The sequence below is a fragment of the Hibiscus syriacus genome, unplaced genomic scaffold, assembly GCF_006381635.1.
Source record: "Hibiscus syriacus cultivar Baekdansim isolate YM2019G1 unplaced genomic scaffold, ASM638163v2 tig00110940_pilon, whole genome shotgun sequence".
NCBI classification, from domain to species: Eukaryota; Viridiplantae; Streptophyta; class Magnoliopsida; order Malvales; family Malvaceae; genus Hibiscus; species Hibiscus syriacus.
In genome coordinates, this window is record NW_024062923.1 from 280,365 (window position 1) to 304,740 (window position 24,376).

Sequence of the window (24,376 nt, forward strand, 5' to 3'; positions counted from 1 at the left end):
AAAGAATAAAAATCTACAAATCTTAAGTTCAAATAATTGGAAGCCAAGGAAATCAACAACATGTCCGTGAATAAAAATTTCAAAAAAAATGCAACGAAAAACGTACCTGAAATTAAGAGGAAAAAACCATGCGCGTGTTGATCAAGATATTCAAATTGCTGATAAAGGAAGTTAGGGTTCTTCTCAAAATTTTCTCTTTCCTTAAACCTTTTGGATGTGAAAGAGAAGTGAGACTTTGATTTGATCGAGAGAGGAAAGGAATATGCCGGGCGACCTGTTAAGCGAGGAAGATGGAAATCACATTAATATTTTGGAAGGGCAAAACTGGGAAAACGAATTTTCTTATTATTTCTTTATCGTGAACTTTCTGGTGACGCTGACGGCTTTGGCCCCACTGAATCGTAACCAAAAGTTCAAACTGAATTAATTAGCGACGGTTCAGTTATTTTAGCTTTATTTTCAACTAAAACTCGTTTATTTATATAAACAAAATCAAGTATATGTTATTATAGTTTTAAGACTTAATATAAAAATAAGTGGTTTTAATGCTTAATTTTTTTTTTGTTAAAAAAATATTTAATGTTTTCAGTTACTATTTTAGGTGATTAACGTATTTTACATTACATTTTTAAGTGTCTAACGTCAATCACTGTTAAAAATCACTCTTAAGTGACACATGTCATGTTTTGATAATTTTAGGAAATTTAATTTAAAATAAAAAATATAATTTTTAAAAATATTTTTTCAAATCTTCAAAACTTTTAAAAATTTCATTTTAATCCCTTTGTCACTGTTGATCACCACTAGCACCATCAATTAGTCGAACACTCAACAACATGTGGTCGGTCAACCACCCACAACTAAAACCCCATGCTTTTCACAACTGATTGAACGCCCAAAAATAGTTTAATTAAAAATATTTGTTTTAGGGTTTAAAAACTATAAAAATACCTTATATCAGTCGTAATAATCGATCATTTGATCAGATGTGGTGATCGGTTGTAGCAGTCGGTGTTTGACCGTGGCAATTGGTCATGGCAGGAGAGGGGGAGAGGAAAAGCGGGGAGGGAGAAGGGGGAGGGAAGGGGGAGAAACACACATGTGCTAGTTTTTTTAATATAAAATATTTTTAAAAAATTAAAAATATAAAAAATGTGACAAGTGTAACTTAACTGATTATTTAATGACAGTAAATGTCTGGGTACTTAAAATGATAAGAGAGAAAACGTTACGCACCTAAAATAGTAATAGAGAAAATGTTATGCACCTAATTTTAGCGAAAAATCTTTAGGCACTAGAATATTTTTCGAATCATAGTTTAAGTACTAAAATATTTTTAGAGGCATAGTTTAAGCATTTATTTTTATATTAAGTATATTTTTATTTAGGGTAAAGAACGTAAATGGTCTCGATTATAGGATATTATTTTATTAAGTCTTTCGACTATTAAAAGTTACAAAATGGTCACCGACTATTAAAAAATCTATAGGGTATTATTTTATCAAGCCCCTCATCTATTAAAAGTTACAAAATAATTCTTCGACTATTCATGATTTTTCGAGGCATCGTTAAAAAATGAACAATGTTATGAGTTGAACGTTAACTTGTTCAACGTGACATGATAAAATTTGATCCAAAAATCTTAAATGACTATCATATTTTGATCATCACGTTAACGTCCAGATTAAACAACCACTAATTTTTTAATAAAAAAAGATAAGTCTGTAACATAATGAATAGTCGAGTGATCATTCTGTAACTTTTAATATTCGGGGAGCTAATAAATAGTACATGTATTTGGGGACCACTTACGTTCTTTACCCTTTTATTTATATGGTAAAAAAATATACTTTTATAAAAGTTCATATTAAAATATTTACTTTTTGATAGTCAATATCAAGAGAAGAACCTGTATGATACATGAAAAATTTTCTTAATTTAAATAAAGAATAACAAATATAGAACATGGAACTTTAGATATGGACGATATTCGAAAGCAAAAATGAGTACTCTGGTGACGAGAGAGCATTGGTAAAATATAATTGGGTAGATTACACTATCAATATCTAAATTATTGATTTTATTTCGTTTTAGAACTTAATCTTTCTAAAAATTCAAAATCATACTTAAAATTTAGTTTTTATTTCATTTTAGTATTATATTGTTAAAAAGTTTAGTTTTTGTTTCTTTTAATGCCCCGTTCAAAATTTAACGTTAAGTTTTGAAAAAAAAATGAAAGTTTAGGTACTAAAACTGACCAACTAGTTTAAGTACTAAACACATTATGTTTTAACGGCAGGTACTAAAATGAAATGATGACTAAACGTTAAGTATTATTTTTTTAAAAACGTTAAGTTTTTGTATTAAAACATATCAAAATTGATAATTTAGGTACTAAATATATAATTTAACCAATAAAAATTTTGAAAAAAAATACGTATATTAGAGTGGATGGTCAACGTGGATAACGATAATAACTTTGATGACTTCTAATAATTTATCTTTCTGGATTTAGACGAAGAGTCATGAATACGGTGTGTGACATTTTATTAAACATGATAAATACTTGAAAGCAAATATCAGTATTTTAGTACCAATAATCAATTGGTCTAATGTGATGAGATACTAAATCCCTTAAGTAAAGTTAAGAATTCGAATCTTGGTAACTGAGAATAGAGTTAATTGAGTCAGGAGGGTTACCCTTATTTTTACAGTGTCTGGTCTGAATTAATCGATCAATAGATCGGATACAGTCGTAAAATGTATCATAGTATCGAACATAATGCTTTACACATAAGCATTAACACCGAACACGAGTTTAATGCTTGAATTCAAACATAAATAAAGACAAGAGACACTTGGTTTAATTCCAACAAAAAGTAGACCTAATCATCAAAATGTAATTTATTTTTGCCATCAACTCAACAATAAGTAGAATTAGAGATGTATCGTATAGCTCTATTATTTTTTATTATTGTTTTTTATACACTTTCCGTGTATACCATACGGCTCGTTCAGTCGAGGCAATTATTGATGATGCTACCTTCTTTGTTACAGGCTCTTGGAGACCTGGTTGAAAGTATTGTTGGGGCAATTCTGATTGATACGAACCTGAATCTCGACGAAGTCTGGAGAAATTTGAACCACCGTTGTCTCCAATTGTGACCCCGGATAAGCTTGAGCTGCCTCCGCTTCGAGAACTAAACGAGCTATGTGACTCTCTTGGATATTTTATCAAAGCAAAATGTAAACACTTGGGGGAAGTGGTGCATGCCGAGCTTCTATTGCAGCTGGATCATGATTTGTTGGTCGGAGAGGGGTTTGATAGAAGTAGAAAAGTAGCAAAAGGAAAAGCAGCTTCGGATCTGTTGAAGCAACTTGAGGTACACACACATAAAGCCATTAACTTCACAATGATTCTTCACTCCTCAGTTCCCACCTTCCTATGAACAATCATAAGGTTCCTTCGTCTAGTCTGCATTTATGCTTTACTATTGGTGATCATATGCATCTCTAGTCTGCATTTCTGTAGGGGGGCGTTTGATATGTTCGATTCCCTTTTAGGTTTCTGTCTTTTAGATATGCAATCATGTTCATTTTAAGCTTTAGTCATATGGGTATATAGTCATAAATTCATCAGTGCATGTCGTGTGAACTGATTGTTGGCATTCGCATTGGCAATGTTCCTGTTATTCGATGTCAACAGAACAGAGGAATCTCCCATAAGAGAAAGAAACATGATTGTGTGGATTCAAATCAAACCGTTGATGATGAATCGTTAGAACCAACAATCCGTTAGAGGCAAAAGAGAGCAGGAACTCAGTTGCTTGATGATTCGAAGGAAGCATGCGGTGCTACCCTTGCCACCCCAGCCCCGGGTATGTAACATTCGATTGTGAAAAAAAAAGAAACTGATATATTAGCAAATGAGCATACATGTCTTTACATAATGGCATTGTCTAAAGAAATCAAACGGATATATCAGTATAGGGTGCATGATCGATAAATTAGATAGGCTTCAAATGTGAAATTAGTGTCATTGGATTGCTACATTGTTTTGTAAGATTTGAGAAGATTTCTACATTCTCGGTGTGCTCTGGTAGAGCAAAGAAGGATTCAAACATGTCTGTGACATTCTCTTCTCGTTGTTGTTATAGTTTCTGTAACGATAAAGAAAAAGAAAGGAGGACCAAGGAGCACACTTTTCGAGCTTTGGAAGAAACTGCTATGGCCCATGCCTACAATCCAACCAACAGAACATAAATCAAGGTATCTGTCTTATGAATATTCATACAAATCAAGGTAGCTAGTTCTCCAGTGTTTCTAGCCTCATGTTACCCTTTCCTTATGCAGCACTCTAATGGAAATCGGCGAAGGTGCTGAGAGAAGAAAAGGGTTTACCAGCTTTGTGTCGAAAATCACCTTGAATGTCCCGGGATATGACAATATTGAATGCACCGGAGACACAAGAGCTGACAAGAAAAGTTCTATGGACTCTGCAGCATTGTTTATGCTTTACAAGCTTGAACAGCGTGGGAAGATCGCCATCGAGGAAACCTTGGAAGTCTAACTCAAGATGGTCGAGAATGCCATGAAAAGTGATCCCTGTTATCTTTGCTGCCCCGATACTGTGAGTCGCAACAAAATATCCACCTATTTCTCATGTATATGTTGTCCATAGTCCAACATGCCATGCTAATTAAATACCTTCTCTCTTTCTTTATAACTCCCAAACAAATCAATTCGTTTGAAAATCAGGCCTTCACATTCTGCCGTGGCTTCGCTAATATATACCGCTCGAAGCCGGTTGGCATAAACAATTGTAGACGCTGTAATGCAAAACCTGCAAAAATGTAACCCAAAAGAACTACTATTTGAATTTCTTTGCTAAAATTGAAAATGGAAACAGAACTTATATACGAGGTTGATCAATTGAATTGATAATGTAAGTCCATTTATTCATCAAATCAAACCCAAAAGAAACTTCAGTATACAATCCAAAAGGTAAAAGGTATCAAACATTCCTAAGGGAATACATACAAGTGAACAAAAGTGATACCATAGATCTAAATATGCTTGGGTTTCGAAATGAATGGTCCGGAACTGAAATGGCTAAATTACAAAGTGGCAATGTTACATGTTCATATGCATAAAATCCTCAAAATAATTGATAATACTTCCCCCCATCATGTCAAGGAAAAATAGGGTTCCCAATGGTGTAGTATGCTATCAGTCAGTCTTCTTGGAGGCCACTATCTTCCTGGAAACACCAGATTTCAATTTGCGCACCATCGAGAACGCTTCTAGAATGAAAGAATCAATTTCTTGCTCCTTTTTGTCGTACACATAGAAAGCTATGAAGGCGAGCGGAAGTCCTGCAGTAATAAGTTTTTCATTGCAGGGGGGAAATTATAAAGAATAAGCTTATTGAAGGACTGAAATTTCAGATTATTTTATGTAGGACAGGCAACATTTGCTGCCCTAGAGTATTAATAAATATTTTTTCCATGTTCAATTATACAGATACCTTCCCCTTGATATCTGTTTGCAGGTGCCTAAGCATCTTTTCCAGTGTCTATGTGAATGTGAAAGAGAGTGAGAGAAGGGGCGAACCTATGACAAAAATAGTCCGAAAAGATATGGCTCCGAGGAAGCTAAGAAGAAGTAAAGAAAAAACCACCTGTTTCATTGGCAGAGAAAAAGTTAAGCCAAAATGATTACAGCCACCATAATTTTTCACATTAAGAGTGTTTGGCATTTCACAATGAACCACATATAAGAGAAGAGGAAGGTTGGTAGTTTAGGCATATGAGCTCATATAAATTAAGTCTGGTAATAGTAGCATGACAGGCCGATGACTGGCAAAGAAATGGAAGAGAAAAGGAATGTTGGTAGTTTAAGCATATGAGCTCGTGTTTAACAGAGTGAACCTATTGTGTATATATTTACTGATCCCCAACGCAAAGAATTTAGGACCCAGTCAAAGTTTAGTGATCAATCATTCACCATCTAAAAGACTATGAACATGCAACATAAGAGATGAAGTCCAGAGGTGGCATTGTCTTACACAGCTTTTCATGAGGTTCGATCAATTTATAGTATTTTAAGTTAAGAAAACAGAGAGTACAAATCTAGCATATTCGAAAGCACAAAAATACCTTGAAGAGCAGTATCCAATCCTTCCCCTTGCAAAGAGATTTCAAAGCATTAACACCATCATTCCAGGACGAAACCATCAACATAACAATGTTCCTTGATTTCTCTTCTGATAAGTGGAAATTTGATGCCGGAATTTTCTCTACTGTATATCCCAATCTGCATTGTCAGAAAATATCAATTACATCATTTCTTGTGCTCAGCATAGGGAAATTTTGCTTGTTAATCAGGACCCAGAGTACATAAAATCAAGAAAAGTGTCTGATTTGGGGCATACGTTATTTTTTTTTATTTTTCAAGACCAAGATTATGGTAATCTTTTCTTTTTAAGCCAAGTGGTTTGGTATACATACATTATATTCGGTAAACCGCCATGGATGAACAATAAAAATAGTGACAACAGGAGAAGCTTTGAAACTGCGGTAATAATGGTAGCACCCGAAGCAATGAAGTTGCAGTAAATTGCAACCAATGCTAACAGTACTGCCAGTGTCTGCCTTTTATTCTTCCAAAGTAATGTGTCAGCAACTGCAAAAAACCACAGAATGTAAAACATCCACATGACTGAATAAATATATCAATTCCATTATAAGTTTATAACATGGATTATCATCATTATCAGTGTAACAGCCTAAGTACTACATCAGTTGAATAACATATCTACAGATTGATTACAAGAATTGCACAGGCCTTTCTGCACTACCCCAACTGCCTTTTAGCTTTCAACTCACTAAATTCATCTATTTCATGGTCCAAGATTACGGGATAGCCTCATACTGAGTCTTAAATCCTAACCTTTAAAACAATTTAATTTTGACTCTCCAAAATACTAGTAAGAAAAGAGCAGAAAAATGACATGGAGACCTACAACAACACAACAAACAGAAATGTGACTATGTGAGCAATGCTGCAGCACCGTGTTGCGGAGAAAGAGTATGTCATGACTTACGAGGATGTAACCGTAGTATACTGCATTAGACTAATCAAGTTGAATCTATTGGAACTGCCAACCTTATGATTTGTGAGGATGTATCCGCAGTATATTACATATTCAGACATCATAAAAGCAGCAGGAAGAAATAAAAATACCCCTTCCCTGTCCTAGATAGATTGAAGCTTTAGATGGCCCTTCTCTCTTAGGTTGACTTTCAGCTCTCAAATGTGAGAACGACTCAATTGTCTTCTGTAGACCATCCTGCAGCATTATTAAATCACGTTGTCATAAATAAACCACCAATTATTGCACAGACAATAAAAAGCATTAATAAGTCTATGTTGTCCAATACTTCCAGTTTATAACCACATTTGCAGCTGATACAATACACTGAACTTAGGAGTAGAAGAATGAGACTGGTGAAATACATGGACCACCACCAAGATGGAACAATCAACCATGGGGAAAAAATGCTGCAATTATAAAAAAAGAGGAGCTGAAACATGATAGGACCTCAAGTGAGACAATTGGTGTATAGCCAATCCGATCCTTTGCTTTTGAACAATCAAAAGATCTGCTGCAAGATAAAAGTCTAACTCTTGAAGGTGTCAATTGTGGAACCTTCATGCCATATGGGCCTAATAGCCGATATATCCACTCCACCAGATGTGCAATTGGCATTATAATAATGGCAGGAATCTTTATTTTAGGCCTGAAAAGTACAGGAATTCAGAAAGGAGGAACATCCTAGGTATTAGCAGTTTCAAAACCGTTTTTATTTCCTAAATTTTCATCAAAGGGAAATGGATTTGGAAATTAATATAGTACACAGAAACATATTGAGAAAACACATAATCTGCGAAAAGTGCCTTAGTGCACAGCCTCAAAATAAAAATAAAGCAAAATCCACTATAATCACATAGTGCAACAACGATATACGTGCTAATGAGCAGTCTTTTGGCTAATCCGAAATTTTGTAGGATTTGAACGGTTTGGACGAGAAAGAAAGACGCAACAAAAGTTAACAATATCAGGAAGAGTGCTAATCCTGAACAGTCAATCTGGATCTTAAAGGAAGTTACTTACAGCTAGTTTTACAAAGAGACAACATCAACATGATGTTGCCGTTATCTTTAAAAAATGAAGCTAATCTATATAATGAAAATGGAAGAAGAAAAAAATACAGATTATGATGTGGTTTAGGGGAAATCCAGTAGTATATCAGAAGAACCAAGACTGGAAAACAAGTAGAAAGAAGTCAGAACTCAGATTACCTCTGATAGCCAAGACCTTCAAGTATTCGAGAAACAAACTCCCAAAACTTGATTGGCTCCATATTGGTTATAAAATATGCCTGCCAAATTATCATATAACCACTATCAAGCTAGGAATTGACTTTAGGAACAAAACACTGAAACAAATCTATATAAAAAGCATATTATATCTTGAAACACTGAAGCCTCATCTCATTTGATGTCAATTACAGTAAAAAATCTTAAGGTAATTAAAAGAGTACCTGCCCAGCAGCTTTTTCTGCAACTTCTCCTCCAGAAGCTAGAGCTTGTTCAGCGCAAATATGAGCATGAACCACATTTTCGACATAAGTGAAATCGTATACATTGTTGCCATCACCAATTATGAACTAATCAATTGAAATGTAAATGAATAAGAAGACAAATTATCAAACAGACATTAATGAAGAAAACAATTACTACAAGTAACATAACCACCTTGGATTTCCCTGCCCTAGCTGCCGCAACCAAAGATGGAACCAACAACAAATCCCCAGGGCCAAAAATACTGCTGGGACGTATGCAGCAAGTTAGAAGCCCGTCAATCCCATTTGACTTCATGACCAATTCCTCTCCCTCGGCCTTCGTAGCTGAGTATGAATCATTATGCTGGGAAAAAGGGTGAATCAATTGCAACTTGCAAGCAATAAAAAAAAAACATAAACCAAATCCTACTTAAAGAAAGGAAAATAGATTGAAACTAGTACATTAGCCGGATAAGGCAAAGATTCATCCCCATTAAAGATTCCGTGAACCCCATCAAAAACAACACTAGGGGAGCTCGTATAAATAAGCCTTTTCACTTTAAGTTGAATGCAAGCCTCGATAACATTTTTAGTACCTGCAGCAGAGTGTAGTAACAAAAATTATAAAAGCTCAAATAAATTCCGAAACACTAAAACTAGATATATCATACCTAGAACATTAACCGAATGATGAAGCTGATAATTATTGATCGACGAATTAGGAGCCGCCATATGAAAAACAACCTCAACTCCTTCCAAAGCTACATTTCGTTTGAAAAAGAGAGAGAGACAGTTAAATTTGACTATTACCAATAAATCCACCGAAAACTAATTGGCTTTTTTTTAATGGAGACCTTTGAGTACTTGAGCTTTGTGGCGAAGATCAGTTGAAACGTAGTCAGCACGACCGGAGCGTAAAGCATCTCCGAGTAGACCATTCTCCTCGTGCGGTCCGAGATCAATTGTAGAAGGCAAGTCGGCGATTCGAACAGAGAACATGCCGTATTTGATTAACATTTCGACCAAATGACGAGCGGCGAAGCCTCTGCCGCCGGTTACGACGCACCATCTCTCCTCGCCCGTCATTTTGCCCCGAAATCCAGCAGTAACTGGAAATTATGAGACGTGCTAAAGAAATGGGAATTGAGTAGAAAATCTTTGAGAGATCGCCGATCTGGACTTTGAGAAGAGAGAAGTGTGACTTGTAAGTTGTAGGCGAGGCAAAATCTTCTTTTTTATGATCAGGTCCATCCTTTCTACTTTTTTACGGTTCAGCCTCGTGCTTACACCGTTGAGCTTTGGCTGCCTCGATCCGAAAGCAAATGAGTTAATTGCATCACTTGTCCTATTATGACCCTCATTATAAATTAATCCCTAAACTTTTAGACATTCTAATTCTATCCCTAAACTATGACTATCATTCTAAATTGATCCTCAAACATTTGAACATTTCATTTTCATTCCCTAAACTTTTTCATTTAAGCATCTAAAATATTTTTATCAAAATAAATACTTAAATTTATCTTTTTGATCAAAATAGATACCTAATATATTTTATGTCAAACTTGGTACCTAAACTATTCAAAAATTTTCATCTAAGTTCTAAAAAAGTTGACATGTGGCTTTAATTAAATAATACTTTAGGTACTTAGATTAAAAAAATAAATACTTTAGGTACATATTTTGATCAAAAAATTAGTTTATGTATTTAAATGAAAAATATGATATACTTTAGGTACTTGTTTGGTATATGAGTCTATTTTAAATTGAGGCGGTTAATTTATTAAGAAAAGAATCATCTAAAATTACAAAAAAAATATAATTATAAATTAATCACATAATTAATATATTCTCTTATAATTATTAACACAAAAAATTAGTCCTTCAAAATTATACAAGGACTATACAAGAAAAAGATTGAAAATTCATCTAAAAACTCGAACAATAGGTAGATACGAATGGATGTGAATCCTACGATAAAATAACTACGACAAGATATTCAACTATTGAAAGATCGCCGATAAACGTAAATCAGTTCCATATATTGTGAGAAAATTATTTGTGGCCGTATGTTGCATATCCATATCTAATTCAATGGTCAAAAACAAGGAAGATTATTGAATTATCTAATTATTAATAAATTTATAAATAGATAGTCACAAATGAGTCATTCAATTAATTAAAAATAAAATCTAAAAATGAAATTTATTTGAGTTTTGGGCATCTCAAATATTGGGGTCCATTCGATGAACTGATCGATAAAAATATTTCAATTGATGAAAGGAAGAATATATCTTGAGAATGAGATCATCTGATAGTAGACGACATAAATCGATGTTCAATAAATTTAAAAAGATAGAGTGATTTTATAAATTTTGAGATATATTCTCAATAATTTAATCAGTTGAATTTAACTCAATTAAATATTAATTACGATTAACATGTTGAAGCATGGCCTGATTGTTATAAAAGTTAATTGAGTGATTTAATCATAGTTAATATTTAATGATCTAGTGACTTATTTATGACAAATGAATAGTTAAATGACTTCATTATAAGTTCTTAAAATTGATTGACCTATGTATATTCTAACTAATAACTGGACGTCATATTAAGTAATTTACCCTTTCTATTACATTTGACTCGACATGCTTCGGTTTTTTCTTTTATAAATTTCAATAATATTAAGGGTAAAGTATATAAATAGTTCCCAAACCTTTAGGACACTTGCATTCTAGTCACTCAACTTTAAAAAATTACATTATAATCATCAAACTTTTAGTTCGTTTTTATTTTGGTCCCTATCGTTACCTCCTTAACTCCCATTAACTTTCCTTCTTCTCCGGGTTATTTTTTCTTCTTCTTCTCCATAGGCATTTCCTTTGATAATGGAGAAACAAGTGTTGAATCCAACCCCGTCAACCCCTTTTTCTTCTTCTTATTGTTCTCAAGCTATATTGAATATGGTATGTTTCATTCTGGTTAATTTTATTACCCTTCAGTTTAAAGTTTTTATTTTCAATCTTTGATATGTTAAAAACATTTTTGATATTTCGATATAACAAATTAAGTTAAATGAATTTTAAGATTTTTACAAATGATTTTACAATTTATATTCGATTCAATTTATCGAATATCAAATTATTACTCCAAGTCTTTGAAGATCAATTTTAATCCTTACTAAATGTGTAAAATTGTGATTTGTACTTAAACTATTTTTGAAACAATTTTTCAAAGTATTTAAAACCAAAATCAAGCCTTAAATCAATTTTTCAAAGGCATGCACCGATGCATCAATACCATGCATCGATGCATCAATGAATAAATTGAAATATCGAATGCATTCCATGCACCGATGCACTCTCCATGCATCGATGCACTCTGATTTAATTAAAACATCGAATGCATTTGATGCATCGATGCACAATCCATGCATCGATGCACCAGGCTATTTTTCAAACATCGAATGCACTTCATGCATCGATGCACTCTTAGTGCACCGATGCACTAGGAGTCCAACGGTCAAAATATTTGAAATTTTACACTGCTGCACCGATGCATAATGGTCATGCATCGATGCATGAGACGCTCCCACCCAGAAAATTAATTGTTTTCACACAATAACGGCTCTATTAACTCCACTAATTATCACCAACGTTCAGAATTGATTCAAGGAGTATTTAAACAAGTTTAGAAGCCATTGATCAACAACAAGAAACATCAAGCAATTAGAATCAAGAGAGAATCAAAGAGAAAGCATCAAACCTCAAGTTTGAGCATTTCAAGCCTATTTTTCATTCAATATTCATTTTGCTTTCAAGAACACTTATTGTGCTCAATTGTATTTATTCTTGAGTGTTTTTTCTTTGTTCTAGAATTGTGCAAACATATTTGCCTTGTGAGGTTTTACTTGTAAGTTTGCAAATTTGTATTTCTCTTTGAGAAAAGAGTGTTTTCAAGAATTGGGGTATATTCTTGAGGGAGTTGTAAGGTTATCTCTTTGGCCTCAAAAGAAAGAACAAATTAGTGAATTTGTTGGAAAATCCTTAGTGTGGATAGCTAAGGTAGTGGACGTAGACTTTGGTTGATAAAGTCGAACCACTCTAAATCGCTATGCAATTTCTTTCAATTTTCTGCAAAAGCTTCCACCAAAATTTGTATTGCCAATTCACCCCCCTCTTGGCCGATTCAGTCAATCGATTAACTCAATATGATAGCTCTAAGATTAGGGGTTTTCCCCTTTATTGTATGGGTATTTATAAGAATGACGAGATATTTTCTGGAAATTGAAAATGAGTTTTTGATTCATTATATGGATAAGGTTTATGGGATGTTGAGGTTGTTTTCCCCTCTCTGCAATTATAAAGAGAGAAAAAGGTAGCTTATTGTCATTTTAATGGTGAAAAAGAAAAAATGTTATTGGATTTCATGAGTAAATTTGGTGTGTGAAATTTGATTATTATTTCATTGCAGGTTTATGGTACCAAAATAGTATTCTTTTCTAGTGATTTGTTGTTGAAATTTGTTGGAAATTTGAAGTTTTACATATTTGAGTAAAAACTTAGATCTTGATATTTAAGGCCAAACAATGGATCATAAAGACAAATGTTTCACCATTTTCCCCCTTGGGGATATCTATCTAACTAGCCAAATCGAACATGCCATAATCAAACGCAAAAACTTAAAAGATACATGTTTCATCATGTTAGATTTCATGGGTAAAGAGAAAAAAAAGAATCATGAATGTGTTGACTTTTCATTTTTCTGATCCCATTATTCTATTTTGCATGAACGTGCATACTCTTCATTTTTTTTTTATTATATTATTCTCTTTTACAGGTTATGAAGAAGAAGAAGAAGAAGGAAAGGGGGAGTTAACAGGATTAAGCGTCACGTTAGTAAAAACTAACGGGAGGTAACAACAGAGACCAAAATGAAAACGAACTAAAAGTTTGATGACTGTATTGCAAGTTTTAAAAGTTAGGTGACCAAAATACAAGTGTCCTAAAAGTTCAGGATGATTTATATACTTTACCCTAATATTAATCCTATCTAAAGGAGGAGAATGAGAAATTGTAGAAAGAGAAAATAGACTATTTTTAATAAATTTAAAACTCATGCTCTAAAAATATATAAAATAAATAAATAATTTAATTAATCTATCAAATATACTTATTTTATTTCGGTTTTGTTAAAGCATCGTACGAATATTATCGAGCACGCGGGACTCAATCTTTACGTGGACATTATTAAATGTAGGCTACGTATTCTTTACAATAAAGTCTAATCATAGCATAGGTAAATAATTATACTTAATTTGCTTGTACTCGTGCTCTTTTAGGTCTGCCAAACACTAATTTACTATTCAAGTTTGTTAAATAAATTTGGATTAAATTTGTTGGGTATTTGAATCAGACATTATTTTCTAAATCAATATCTAAAATTTTTATTTCCAACTTATCTCTTAAATTAAGCATATTTCTAAATCAGTTTTGGTCCGTTTTAACATATAAACTTTTAACTTTTTTAAAATCATACATAAAGTATAGTTTTTGTTTCATTTTAGTATTTCTGTTCAAAAGTTAAATTAAGTTTTGAAGAAAAAATGAAAGTTTAGGTACTAAACACATTAAGTTTTTAACAACGGGTACTAAAATGAAACAAAAACTAAATATTATGTATGCTTTTAAAAAAGTTGAAAGTTGATCTATTAAAACGAACTAAAATTGATAATTTAGGTATAAGATACTTAGTTTACCCAAATGTTAATAAAAATATCAAAACAATAAATTAAATTAAAGTTTGGATATTAATTTAAGAATAAAAATTATTTAAGTACCAATTTAAGAAAATGTATCTAATTCAAATACTAGTAATAGAGTGAAAAAATAAATATAAATTTAAAATAATATTTATTTTAGATAACAAATATATATATAAAACAATAAACAGTCCAATAATTTACAAAACTTTTGAGTTAATAGGTAAAAATATTTGTTTAAGGGTTCAATGTATAGTAAGGAGAGACATTATTATTATTATTATTATTATTATGGTCTTTATTTATGTATTTAAATAAATTGAATAACAAAATCTTAAGAATATTATAAAACAATATTTAATTTAGATATAAAAAATATATTTAAATCAATAAAAAGTCCAATAATTTACAAAGCATTTGAGTGCATATGTAAAAATATTAGCTTAAGGGTTAAATGTATATTAATGAAAGACATTATCATTATTATTTTTAGTATTTATTTATATATTTTAAATAAATTGATTACTAACGTTGTCGATTTGTGACAAATCAGTCACTCAACGTTAAGAGCAGTTAACGTGGGTGACGAAAAGTTGACGTGGCAATTTAAATTGGTGACCTAACATCATTTACCACATGTTTGACTCCCTCAAACTTTTGACAAGCATTTTTCTGATCTCTTCTTCTTCAAGTGATAATACCATAACACAATCATCGTAAAAATGTTACAGAATGGAGGATTTAATACCTGCACATGTAGGCTGATGATGCTTCACAAGTTAGGGTGGTTTCCGACCACTATCTATTGTACCGAACAACTTTGCAACATTTTATGGTGGTTGTGTTATGGTATTATCATTTGAAGAAGTTCGGAGAGTCAAACTTGTGGTAAAATAGTGTAATGCCACTAATTTAATGTGCCACATGAGCTTTCCGTCACCCACATTAATGGTTGTTATCATCGAGTGATTGATTTGTTAAAAATCGATGACGTTAGTGATCAATTTGTTACAAATCAATAATATTAGTGAACAACTTGTTTCTTTTGAAAATTCAATGGGGAAAACAAAAACTTGCCCAAGCACTAGTGACTATTTATGTAGTTTACCCTTAATTAACCCATTTTATATCTTGTTCACTCAGTTGAACTCGAATTATGAGTCCAAAAGTTTGATTATTCAAATACCAACGCGCGTTGACGGGTTTGGTTCGGCTTTAAATGAAAGGAGGGTAGGCCATTTTCCCTCCAACTTGTCCCCCGGGAAAATTTCAAATTCCAAGTCCTCTCCCAAACACTAAAGCAATGCTCTCAAGATCATCGGCATCCCAGCTTACAAACCGCGCCGTCGCGGGCGCCGTTGACGAAGACGACGATTTTCAGGTTCTCCCAACTCAAACCCTTTCAGCTTCCTTAAGATCTACCTCACGCAAAAACCCCCTTAAACCCTCCAACACTCCTCATACTCCCTTCAAGAAACGCAAACGCTCCGCTAATCCAGGAAAAGAAAACGCCGTCGTTTCCACCATTCCGGAAACTAGATCCGACGATATCACCGATCTGGACGATACTTGCGGCCTGGATCTAATACCTTCCAGCATGGATTGTAGTGTGGAGTTGAATTCTGCTCAAAATATGGAATCTGGAACTGTAAAATGCGACGAGAAGAAAAATGAGTCATTGGAATTGAATAAGGGTTATTTGTGTAATTCAATAGAGTCGAGATTAATAAGGCCGGTATCGGAATTAAGCGAGGGATTCAGTGAACATTGTGAAGAAGATAACGAGCTTGATGAGTTACTTAAGCTATGCGACGAAGTGAAGGAAGAAGAAGAGTCGCAAGAAGAAGCCAATAGCATTGAAGAGGAAAGAAATGGTCTAGACAACGATTCTGTTCCGTGTCCGCTTTGTGGGGTTGATATTTCGCATTTGAATGAAAAGCAGCGTCTGGTTCACACCAATGATTGTCTCGACAAGGTGGAGAATCCGGCTCCTACAGTAAGTTCAATAATAATTTTCTTATACATTAAATTTATAGTAATGTTTATTTGACATGCTTTGTTACTGTAACAATGGTTTTCCGCAGGTTGTTGTTCAACCTGGTGTTGATAAAGAGCTTCATTTCCTTCCTGAGGTTGTGAATGTTCCCCATTTGTCTCCTCGACAAGCTGTTGATGTCTCCCCTGTTGTTAACTGGCTAAATGATCTTGGATTAGCAAAATATGCTGAAACTTTTGTCCGAGAAGAGGTTGATTGGGATACTCTAAAGTGGTTGACCGAAGAGGTATGCTGCTTAGATTGTCACTTGGGTACTCGTATAGGGTATATATAGTTCCACATGGGGCTCTAGAAAATTTTCATTGTTCTCCCTTTATTTTGTGTTTCCAAGTTTGATATTTGTATGAACACATAATAGAAAAATGAACAGGCATAGCATAAGGTTCACTATTCTGTCGCTCTAAAATGAATGTGGATAATAAATGATCCTTGAGGTAATATAACGAAGATACTATTGTTAGACGACTATCCATGACAAGCATGAGGGGTTACTAAATAATATGAATTTATGATCGGAAATTTCATAATGTTCCGTAATCATGAACGATAGTTAATTGTTCTGTATAATATGAAGCCATCTTTATGGTTGGTCCTAGAATTTCATACTTTACAAAAACTCTCCTATCCTCGTTTTTCTTCATTTTTGCAGGATTTGTTAAACATAGGTGTTACTGCACTTGGCCCTAGGAAGAAGATTGTGCACGCTCTTAGTGAACTCAGAAAAGAAGGTTCCCATCCAGCTGAGTCACATGTGAGTCATCCCAGTCATGAAAGCGGATCAGCCAGAAGCAACAGACGAAAGATGCAAACTGGGCTTTCTAATGTTGCAGACGATGAAACAACTAAGCCAGCTGCAAACAAGTTAATTACAGATTTTTTTCCTGGCTTGGTTTCTGATAGGAAGAAAGTTTGTGCTCCACCAAGAGGACAGCATTTATCAGGCAAAGGACAGCAAACATCAGGCAAAGGTCAACCAAATTCTGGTCGAAGGCCAGTGCAGAAAAATCATGTTAAAGATGGAAAACTTAAAAATATTCCTTCATGGTGTTGCATTCCTGGGACACCATTTCGAGTGGTAATGGTCCCTATACCATAATTTCTTTCATGGAGCTATGTGATAGCTAACTGAATCAGGCTTTAGAAGATATATTTAATAATTTCCTCCATAGTGTTTTGATATTTATGATTTTTTTGGGTGGTTCTCATGTTTGTTCTAATTTACATTTTCAGGATGCTTTCAGATATCTCAGAGGAGATTGTTCCCACTGGTTTCTAACACACTTCCATATGGACCGTAAGTTCAATGACAATTTTCTTATTCAGTATATTCTCAAATATGCAGCAGGAAGCTACTTTTATATTGTGATAGCCAGCTTTGTATTTTCATATAAGTTCCTATTAGAGAGGTGGTCACTAAAATTGAATTTCTAATAGTTGCAGACTCGCAGCAAGGATAACTTTATTCTTATATTCTGTGATTATGCGTATTTTTTTTTACAGCCATTCTATAGGAGACACCCAACTAAACTGTTAGGCTGGACTGACCTGCTACGGTGTATATATATTTACTTAATCGATTTTATGCAAAAGTGAACTGAATAGAATCTTTTCCATTATGCCTTTACCTTTCAATGTCTTATACTTAATGAGCAGACAAATCCATGTTCATTCTATTCTGTCTTTATATTTGATAGTGCAACAACTCCATTATCCTGAACACTGTTATATTGCAAGATTTTTATCCTTTCATTCATGGACAATAATATGTTTTATCCTCTTCTTCCTTGGCAGATTATCAAGGTTTAACCAAGTCTTTTCGTCATGGTAAAATTTACTGCTCCTCAATCACAGCACGGCTTGTAAATTTGAAGCTTGGAATCCCATGGGCGATGTTGCAAGTTTTACCTCTCAATCAAAAGATCAATATTTCTGGTATTTACATAACATGTCTGGATGCAAATCACTGCCCAGGATCCATCATGATACTCTTTGAACCACCAAACGGTAAGGTGTGGTCTTCACCGAATTCTTGAGACATTTTGTAATCATTTTGCAAATTGCAATTAATTTGCCCTTTTCTCCCTCTTAAACATGTCTGCATTTGTTTATGTATCCAGGCTGTTCTACACACAGGAGATTTTCGCTACAGTGAGGAAATGGCAAGCATGTCTATTTGGAATACCTGTCCCATAAATACTTTAATCCTTGATACAACTTACTGTAACCCTCAGGTTAGGCTTTGTATCAATAATTCCATTGCCTTTGACAATAATTGGTTGCTCACTTGCTCTTTAATTCTATGTTTGGTATTTTTAAACTGGATGCGGCTCTAGTATTGATGATTGTTTCATGATTATTTTGTTTGAGATTTGCTTCTGTGCTGTAGATCAGCTAATGTACGTATTAACTTATGGAAATCTCCTCTCTTCTCGTTTAGTTCTCTATGCCAACATGAGACCAAGTTCACATGTCTACAGTCGACATGTTTACACGTACAATCTTCGAATGCAAGATTTTATATTTTATGTAGTTTTCTTTAACTTTCCATAGAATATATTTCTCATCGATAACTAAATAAGATTTATTTCTCATGCCATGATGTCAATCAGTATGACTTCCCAAAGCAAGAGGATGTAATACAATTTGTCATCGAGGCAATCCAAGCAGAGACTTTCAACCCAAAGACGCTATTTCTAATCGGCAGCTATACAATTGGTAGAATTTCCACTTCCTTTTCTTTGACTTGCACAAATACATGCTTTCACCTCTGGTGGATATATATATTAAATAAAGCCTGCACTTATAACTGTCTCTGGTTTTATAAAACAGGAAAGGAGAGGCTATTCTTGGAGGTCGCGTGTGTCCTTCGTAGAAAGGTTTACATCACCGCAGCAAAGCTCCGTCTATTGGAATGCTTGGGGTTCTCAGAGGAAGACATGCAGTGGATCACATCTAATGATCAGGAAAGCCAGATCCATGTTGTCCCTATGTGGACACTTTCAAGCTTCAAACGACTGAAACATGTATCTAATCACTATGCGGTGAGGAACATCCAATATTTTACCTTAATTCTTTTCTTTCATGAGATAAATATACGTAATGAGAAATGAGTTTGCTGCAACATTAGAAATATTTTGTTTAGTTTCTCATTGTCAGTCTTCTTCTCAGCGTCGGTTCAGTCTAGTGGTTGCTTTCTCTCCTACGGGTTGGTCCTTTGGTAAGGGCAAAAAGAAGTCTCCTGGGAGAAGGTGGCAGCAGGGTACCATCATAAGGTATTTCTCTCATCCATATCTGTTGGTAAACAAAGTCTAATTCAACTAATAATATGAAGCTGCACTGCACTGGAATACATATATTGTAGGCATAAGGGTACCAAAAGCATCAAACTTTTAAGAAAAATAATAATTAAGCCCCTGGACAATTTTTTCTATTTACTTCAAAATTCCATTCATTCATTCATTCATTCATTTGATGACCGCTAAACCTAACAGTTCTTTTTGAATCCGTTATGCTACTTGTCATATCATAGTGTTGTCAAATTTCAATATATCTTTTTCAGAAGCTTTCTTTAAAAAAATTATAAATTCTGCGTGGCAGAACCATATTGTATCATGTCACATTAATAACATAGAAAAAACTGCTAAGGCTTAACAATCAAAACTGCTTAAAAAGTTTAATTAATTCAGTTTCTCGATTTGAGGACTTCATTGATTCAATTTCTTGATTTGAGAGTTTAATTGAGGGTAAAAAAAGGTTCAGGGACTTAATTGATTATTTTCACAAGTTTGAGGGCTTTATACACCCTTAAACCAAAAATATATGTATTTAGAATATCAAACCTTTCTACTCATGTGACCATAGCCAAATATGTGTCCCCATCACAAGTACCAAGCACAGATACTTTAGAGAAAATGCAGTGTAAGCAATGTAGGGTCTCATTTATCAGAATTGATGCTATTTTCCAGGTATGAAGTACCTTATAGTGAACACAGCAGCTTCTCAGAGCTCAGAGACTTTGTTAAACTTGTATCTCCAGAAAACATAATACCAAGTGTCAACAATGATGGGGCAGATTCTGCTAAAGCCATGATATCCCAGTTGCTCTCTTGATTTGTTCTCCACTTTAATCTCTCAAGCAGCCGCATTATGTCTTTTGCAAGGTAAAACCAATTTATACTTTTAACATATTATCAATTGTAAAACTATTTAAGCATGTCTTATATAGCTCATAGATGGAATAAGAACCGTAAGTTTTGCTTGTTTTCTTACTATTAAGCACAAAATATTGCTTTGCATTGTCTGCCACATCTAGAGATGATAATTTAGCCCGAAAATGATGGTTTTGATCCGGTCCGATTTAATAGAGTCGTATTTTTAAAAAGAATTTGGGTTCGGATTGGACTTTTAAGGGAGTGAGGTTAGGTTGGGTTGGGTTTGGGTAGAGGGTGAATTTTTTTACCTGATCTGACCCGAGATAATAATGTAATTTCTTTAAAAAAAAATACTATTTTTTAATTAAATTTTTATTTTATACCGGATTGGGTTGGATTGTATTTATATTCTAAAAATCCGGGTTGAATTGGACTTGGGTGGATGATATATATTTTTCGAGTCGGTTTGGATTGGATAAATGATTAATAATTTTTGAATCGAATCAAATTCGGGGTGAATGATACATATTTTTAGGTCGGATCAGGTTGAAAAAAAACCCACATAGTTCGACCCGTTGCCATCCTAGCGACATCATTAATGACTCGCAAGCAAATCGATAATTATTAAAGAATTTATAAATAAATATTCAAAGCTAATTAAAAATTAATGATAAATAACTACTATTACAATAATTTATAATTATGTTTAAATAAAATTTTAGTATTTATTATAGGTGTTTAATTTTTCTTGTTTTTTCAATAATAACATATATTTTTTAAGGTTTGTGTCACAAGTGTTGTAATTGTTAAATAAATATTTTTTATTCTCAGATAAAATAAATAAAAATGTAGTAAAGAGAAGGATCGATCCGCAAGAACCAAGGAGTTTTTAATACTAAATTGTTTTGATCATGTTTTAAAAGAATATGATAGATTAAAAATTGTGTTTAAGTCTTACTTTGTCTTAAATCAAAATTATTATCAAAAGAGATTTTACTTCTGGATATATGTTAGTTATAATTTACAAGACTTAACCCTCGTTATTTATTTAGACTATTCACGACTATCGTCGTTAGTACCAATACAATTTTAAGTGCTGGAAAAGTTTATCTCGGGTTATGGTGTCTCATTTAAAATCAAACTCGATCTCTATTCATCTTAGTGGACCGTTGTTAAGTTTATTCATAAGAAGTTGAATTACGACTAATCAATTCTTTCTCCCAAACTGTAAATCGAAACACATTCAAGAGATGACTGAGTGTCAAATTTGTCAAATTGAGTTTTTAGAAAATCAAGAATATTATCCGAAGATATTAAATGTTTTTCAATTACCACAATATCAATTGAGTCATTGCTAAACCTTTTAACTAAATAAAAATTTCCCTAAACATGATTAAAATCATACTTAATATTTTTTAAAATAAAAATAAAAATGTACAAATAAAGATGAAGAAAATAACTTTTAATAAAATAAAACTCGAAAAGAATTTTATAAATTAAAAGAGAATTACAAGATAAACTTACTAAAGATAAAAGAAAATATTCAAAATAAAATAGAATATCCTAATAACAATTCAAAAGATTTATTCCAAAAGTATTTATCTTAAAGATTCAAACTTAAAATCCCTAAATAATTTTGTCGGTCTCTTCCTAGAAAATGCTGACTCGATCATCAGATTCTGCCATGTCGAAAATAGTAGTGTCCGTGACTTCAGCCACGATTATTAAAGTAGAAAAATACAAAATTCATCATTTTATATTTTATAGTTGTCTTTAGAAAATAAGTTCATATAAAAAACAAATAAAAACAGAATCAAATCAATAACATCAAATAAACAACGAGAAATAATTATCAACAAAATACATACAAATCTAATCACTCGTGGGTGTGACATCAATTATGGTCCCATAACAAATATTGGTTTTGAGCACGTGTTGAAATTAGAGGTTTTGTTTTGTTGCTTTATAAAATATCCTCAGTATTGAAACGTCCAAGTATCAGTGCGGCACTAAAATTTTTATAAATGACGTTGAATATTTTCAAATTTTATTAAAATTAACTTGGACTTTAATTTTTATCATTATAAAAATGTTCGATTAAGTAATTTTATATTTCATAAAATTTAATTATTTTGAATATACGGTCCGGATGGGTATATTTGTGAGTATACAACAGGCAATTAATCCAGGAACCATGAATACAGTGCAAAAAAATCTTGAGCCATGTCAATGGAATATCAGAATCTTACTGTATATCTGGGGAAAACCGGTGACTTTAGCAGCTAAAAATCGCCAAAATCATAGATTATCCCAGAAACGATGACGGTGAAAAAGCGTCGCCGGCGTTTCCATCGTCGAAGTCGTCGTCAACCGGCGGAGGAGGTAACATTTGCGGCGGCGTAGGAGTGTAGAGTTGATCGACGCTAGGCAAATAAAAGCTATAATCGGACATCCCATGACAATTGGTATTATCCAACATGCTCAAAAACGACCAATCCATATAGTCATGATGACCACTCTCCGCCACTTGTGCTGTCACAGCTGTCACATCCGACACCGACACCGATGAAGATGACGTATATTGTTCTGTCCCTATCCTGTTGTTATTATTATGGTTATCGTCACCGCCGGTTTCCACCTCCCTGGCGAACCTAGCCGCCGCCACCTGAATCTCTGGTGGACTAAGCGACCTCCCGCCGGCGATATCAGGTGGGTTTTCCGGGAAATTGAACTTAGCATCGCGGCCACGTAAACAATAAAGCGCAGCGTCGAACGCCCTTGCCGCTTTCTCCGCCGAGTCATAAGAACCTAACCAAATACGTTCGCGGCTGTTGGGAAGCCTGATTTCGGACACCCATCTCCCCCATTTCCTCTTCCGGACACCCTTATACTTTGAAGTGTTACTACCATTACTACCGTTTATGTCGACATACTCCGTCGGCGATGCTGAAGATGATTGTTTGCAGATTGTCGGCTTCACCATCAATTGAAAAGCTTGAAATTTTAACTTGCAAAATGATCCCTTCGGTTGTTCATTTTTGCAACAAAATATATATTATATATATTGGTGGGGGAAGGTTTGACGAGTGAAGACCGGAGGTGAAGTAAGTGAGTATCGTTTTCGTTGAAAATCGAAGCGTGTTGAAGAGGAGTAAAGGGAGCGGATACTTGGCGGTCTAAGCACAGCTATCAAACGCGGTGGGGGACCGGAGACGAAAACCACGTGCATGAAATCTTGTCGCCTCGCGTCTTAATTGGTCTAATTCTGTTTCCTGTCCCTCTACTCTTCAAGACCTTTAAAATTTAGTTTCTCAATTTGTTTTTTTAAACAATCCTAGGTGATTAAAAGGATTAAAAGGTATGCTATTTATTCATATGCATCTGCTCGAACTTGAGTCTTTAGAAGAGAACAAAACAACATTCACTCTTATTATTGAAGTTAGGGCTGTAAACAAGTTGAGTCGAGCTCGAATATTGCTGAGCTTGACTCGACTAGAAAACTTACGAGCCTAAAATTTTCGAGCTCGACTCAAATTTTTAACCATGAATTGAAGCTCGTAAAAGCTCGAAATGAAAGAAAAGATCTTAAACTTAACTCGATTGAAGCTCAAACTCAAATTCGAGCTTGAACTTTAAATACATTTTATATTGTATTTTTTAAAAAATCAACGCATAAATGTTAATATTATTAATAATTTTTTTAAAAATAAATCTTAATACATTATGTTTTCGAGGTTGTTTCAGCTCGTTATGAACTCGAGTCGAGCTTGAGTTTGAGTAG

General features: G+C 33.7%; 4 protein-coding genes across 5 annotated transcripts; 2 read left to right on the top strand and 2 right to left on the bottom strand.

Moving 5' to 3' along the window:
- Positions 1-4,168: 4,168 nt before the first annotated feature.
- On the top strand, positions 4,169-4,587 carry LOC120147545 (endoribonuclease Dicer homolog 3-like). The gene is made up of 2 exons (XM_039160894.1): positions 4,169-4,269; positions 4,354-4,587. Exons 1-2 carry the CDS (start codon positions 4,235-4,237, stop codon positions 4,568-4,570), a joined length of 252 nt encoding a protein of 83 aa, XP_039016825.1. The 5' UTR covers positions 4,169-4,234; the 3' UTR covers positions 4,571-4,587.
- A 519-nt stretch (positions 4,588-5,106) lies between these two features.
- LOC120147435 (3beta-hydroxysteroid-dehydrogenase/decarboxylase-like) lies at positions 5,107-9,847 on the bottom strand. 2 transcript variants are annotated; one of them, XM_039160818.1, is made up of 12 exons: positions 9,482-9,847; positions 9,299-9,388; positions 9,090-9,223; positions 8,821-8,991; positions 8,607-8,732; positions 8,365-8,444; positions 7,604-7,802; positions 7,246-7,351; positions 6,510-6,684; positions 6,159-6,315; positions 5,614-5,680; positions 5,107-5,375 (listed from the first exon to the last, which is right to left on the bottom strand). In XM_039160818.1, exons 1-12 carry the CDS (start codon positions 9,711-9,713, stop codon positions 5,230-5,232), a joined length of 1,683 nt encoding a protein of 560 aa, XP_039016749.1. In that variant the 5' UTR covers positions 9,714-9,847; the 3' UTR covers positions 5,107-5,229. The 2 variants fall into 2 exon arrangements, with proteins under 2 accessions (XP_039016749.1, XP_039016750.1); XM_039160819.1 differs by lacking the exons at positions 5,107-5,375; positions 5,614-5,680; positions 6,159-6,315; positions 6,510-6,684 and adding an exon at positions 6,883-7,139 and having other exon boundaries at positions 7,190-7,351.
- A 5,748-nt stretch (positions 9,848-15,595) lies between these two features.
- On the top strand, positions 15,596-20,595 carry LOC120147596 (DNA cross-link repair 1A protein-like). The gene is made up of 10 exons (XM_039160927.1): positions 15,596-16,384; positions 16,473-16,670; positions 17,094-17,519; positions 17,675-17,738; positions 18,236-18,453; positions 18,562-18,675; positions 19,054-19,159; positions 19,274-19,485; positions 19,613-19,716; positions 20,410-20,595. The coding sequence occupies exons 1-10, from the start codon at positions 15,692-15,694 to the stop codon at positions 20,552-20,554; spliced, it is 2,280 nt and encodes a 759-aa protein (XP_039016858.1). The 5' UTR covers positions 15,596-15,691; the 3' UTR covers positions 20,555-20,595.
- A 2,152-nt stretch (positions 20,596-22,747) lies between these two features.
- On the bottom strand, positions 22,748-23,610 carry LOC120147546 (ethylene-responsive transcription factor ERF017-like). The gene has a single exon (XM_039160895.1). It carries the CDS (start codon positions 23,576-23,578, stop codon positions 22,901-22,903), a length of 678 nt encoding a protein of 225 aa, XP_039016826.1. The 5' UTR covers positions 23,579-23,610; the 3' UTR covers positions 22,748-22,900.
- Positions 23,611-24,376: the final 766 nt, after the last annotated feature.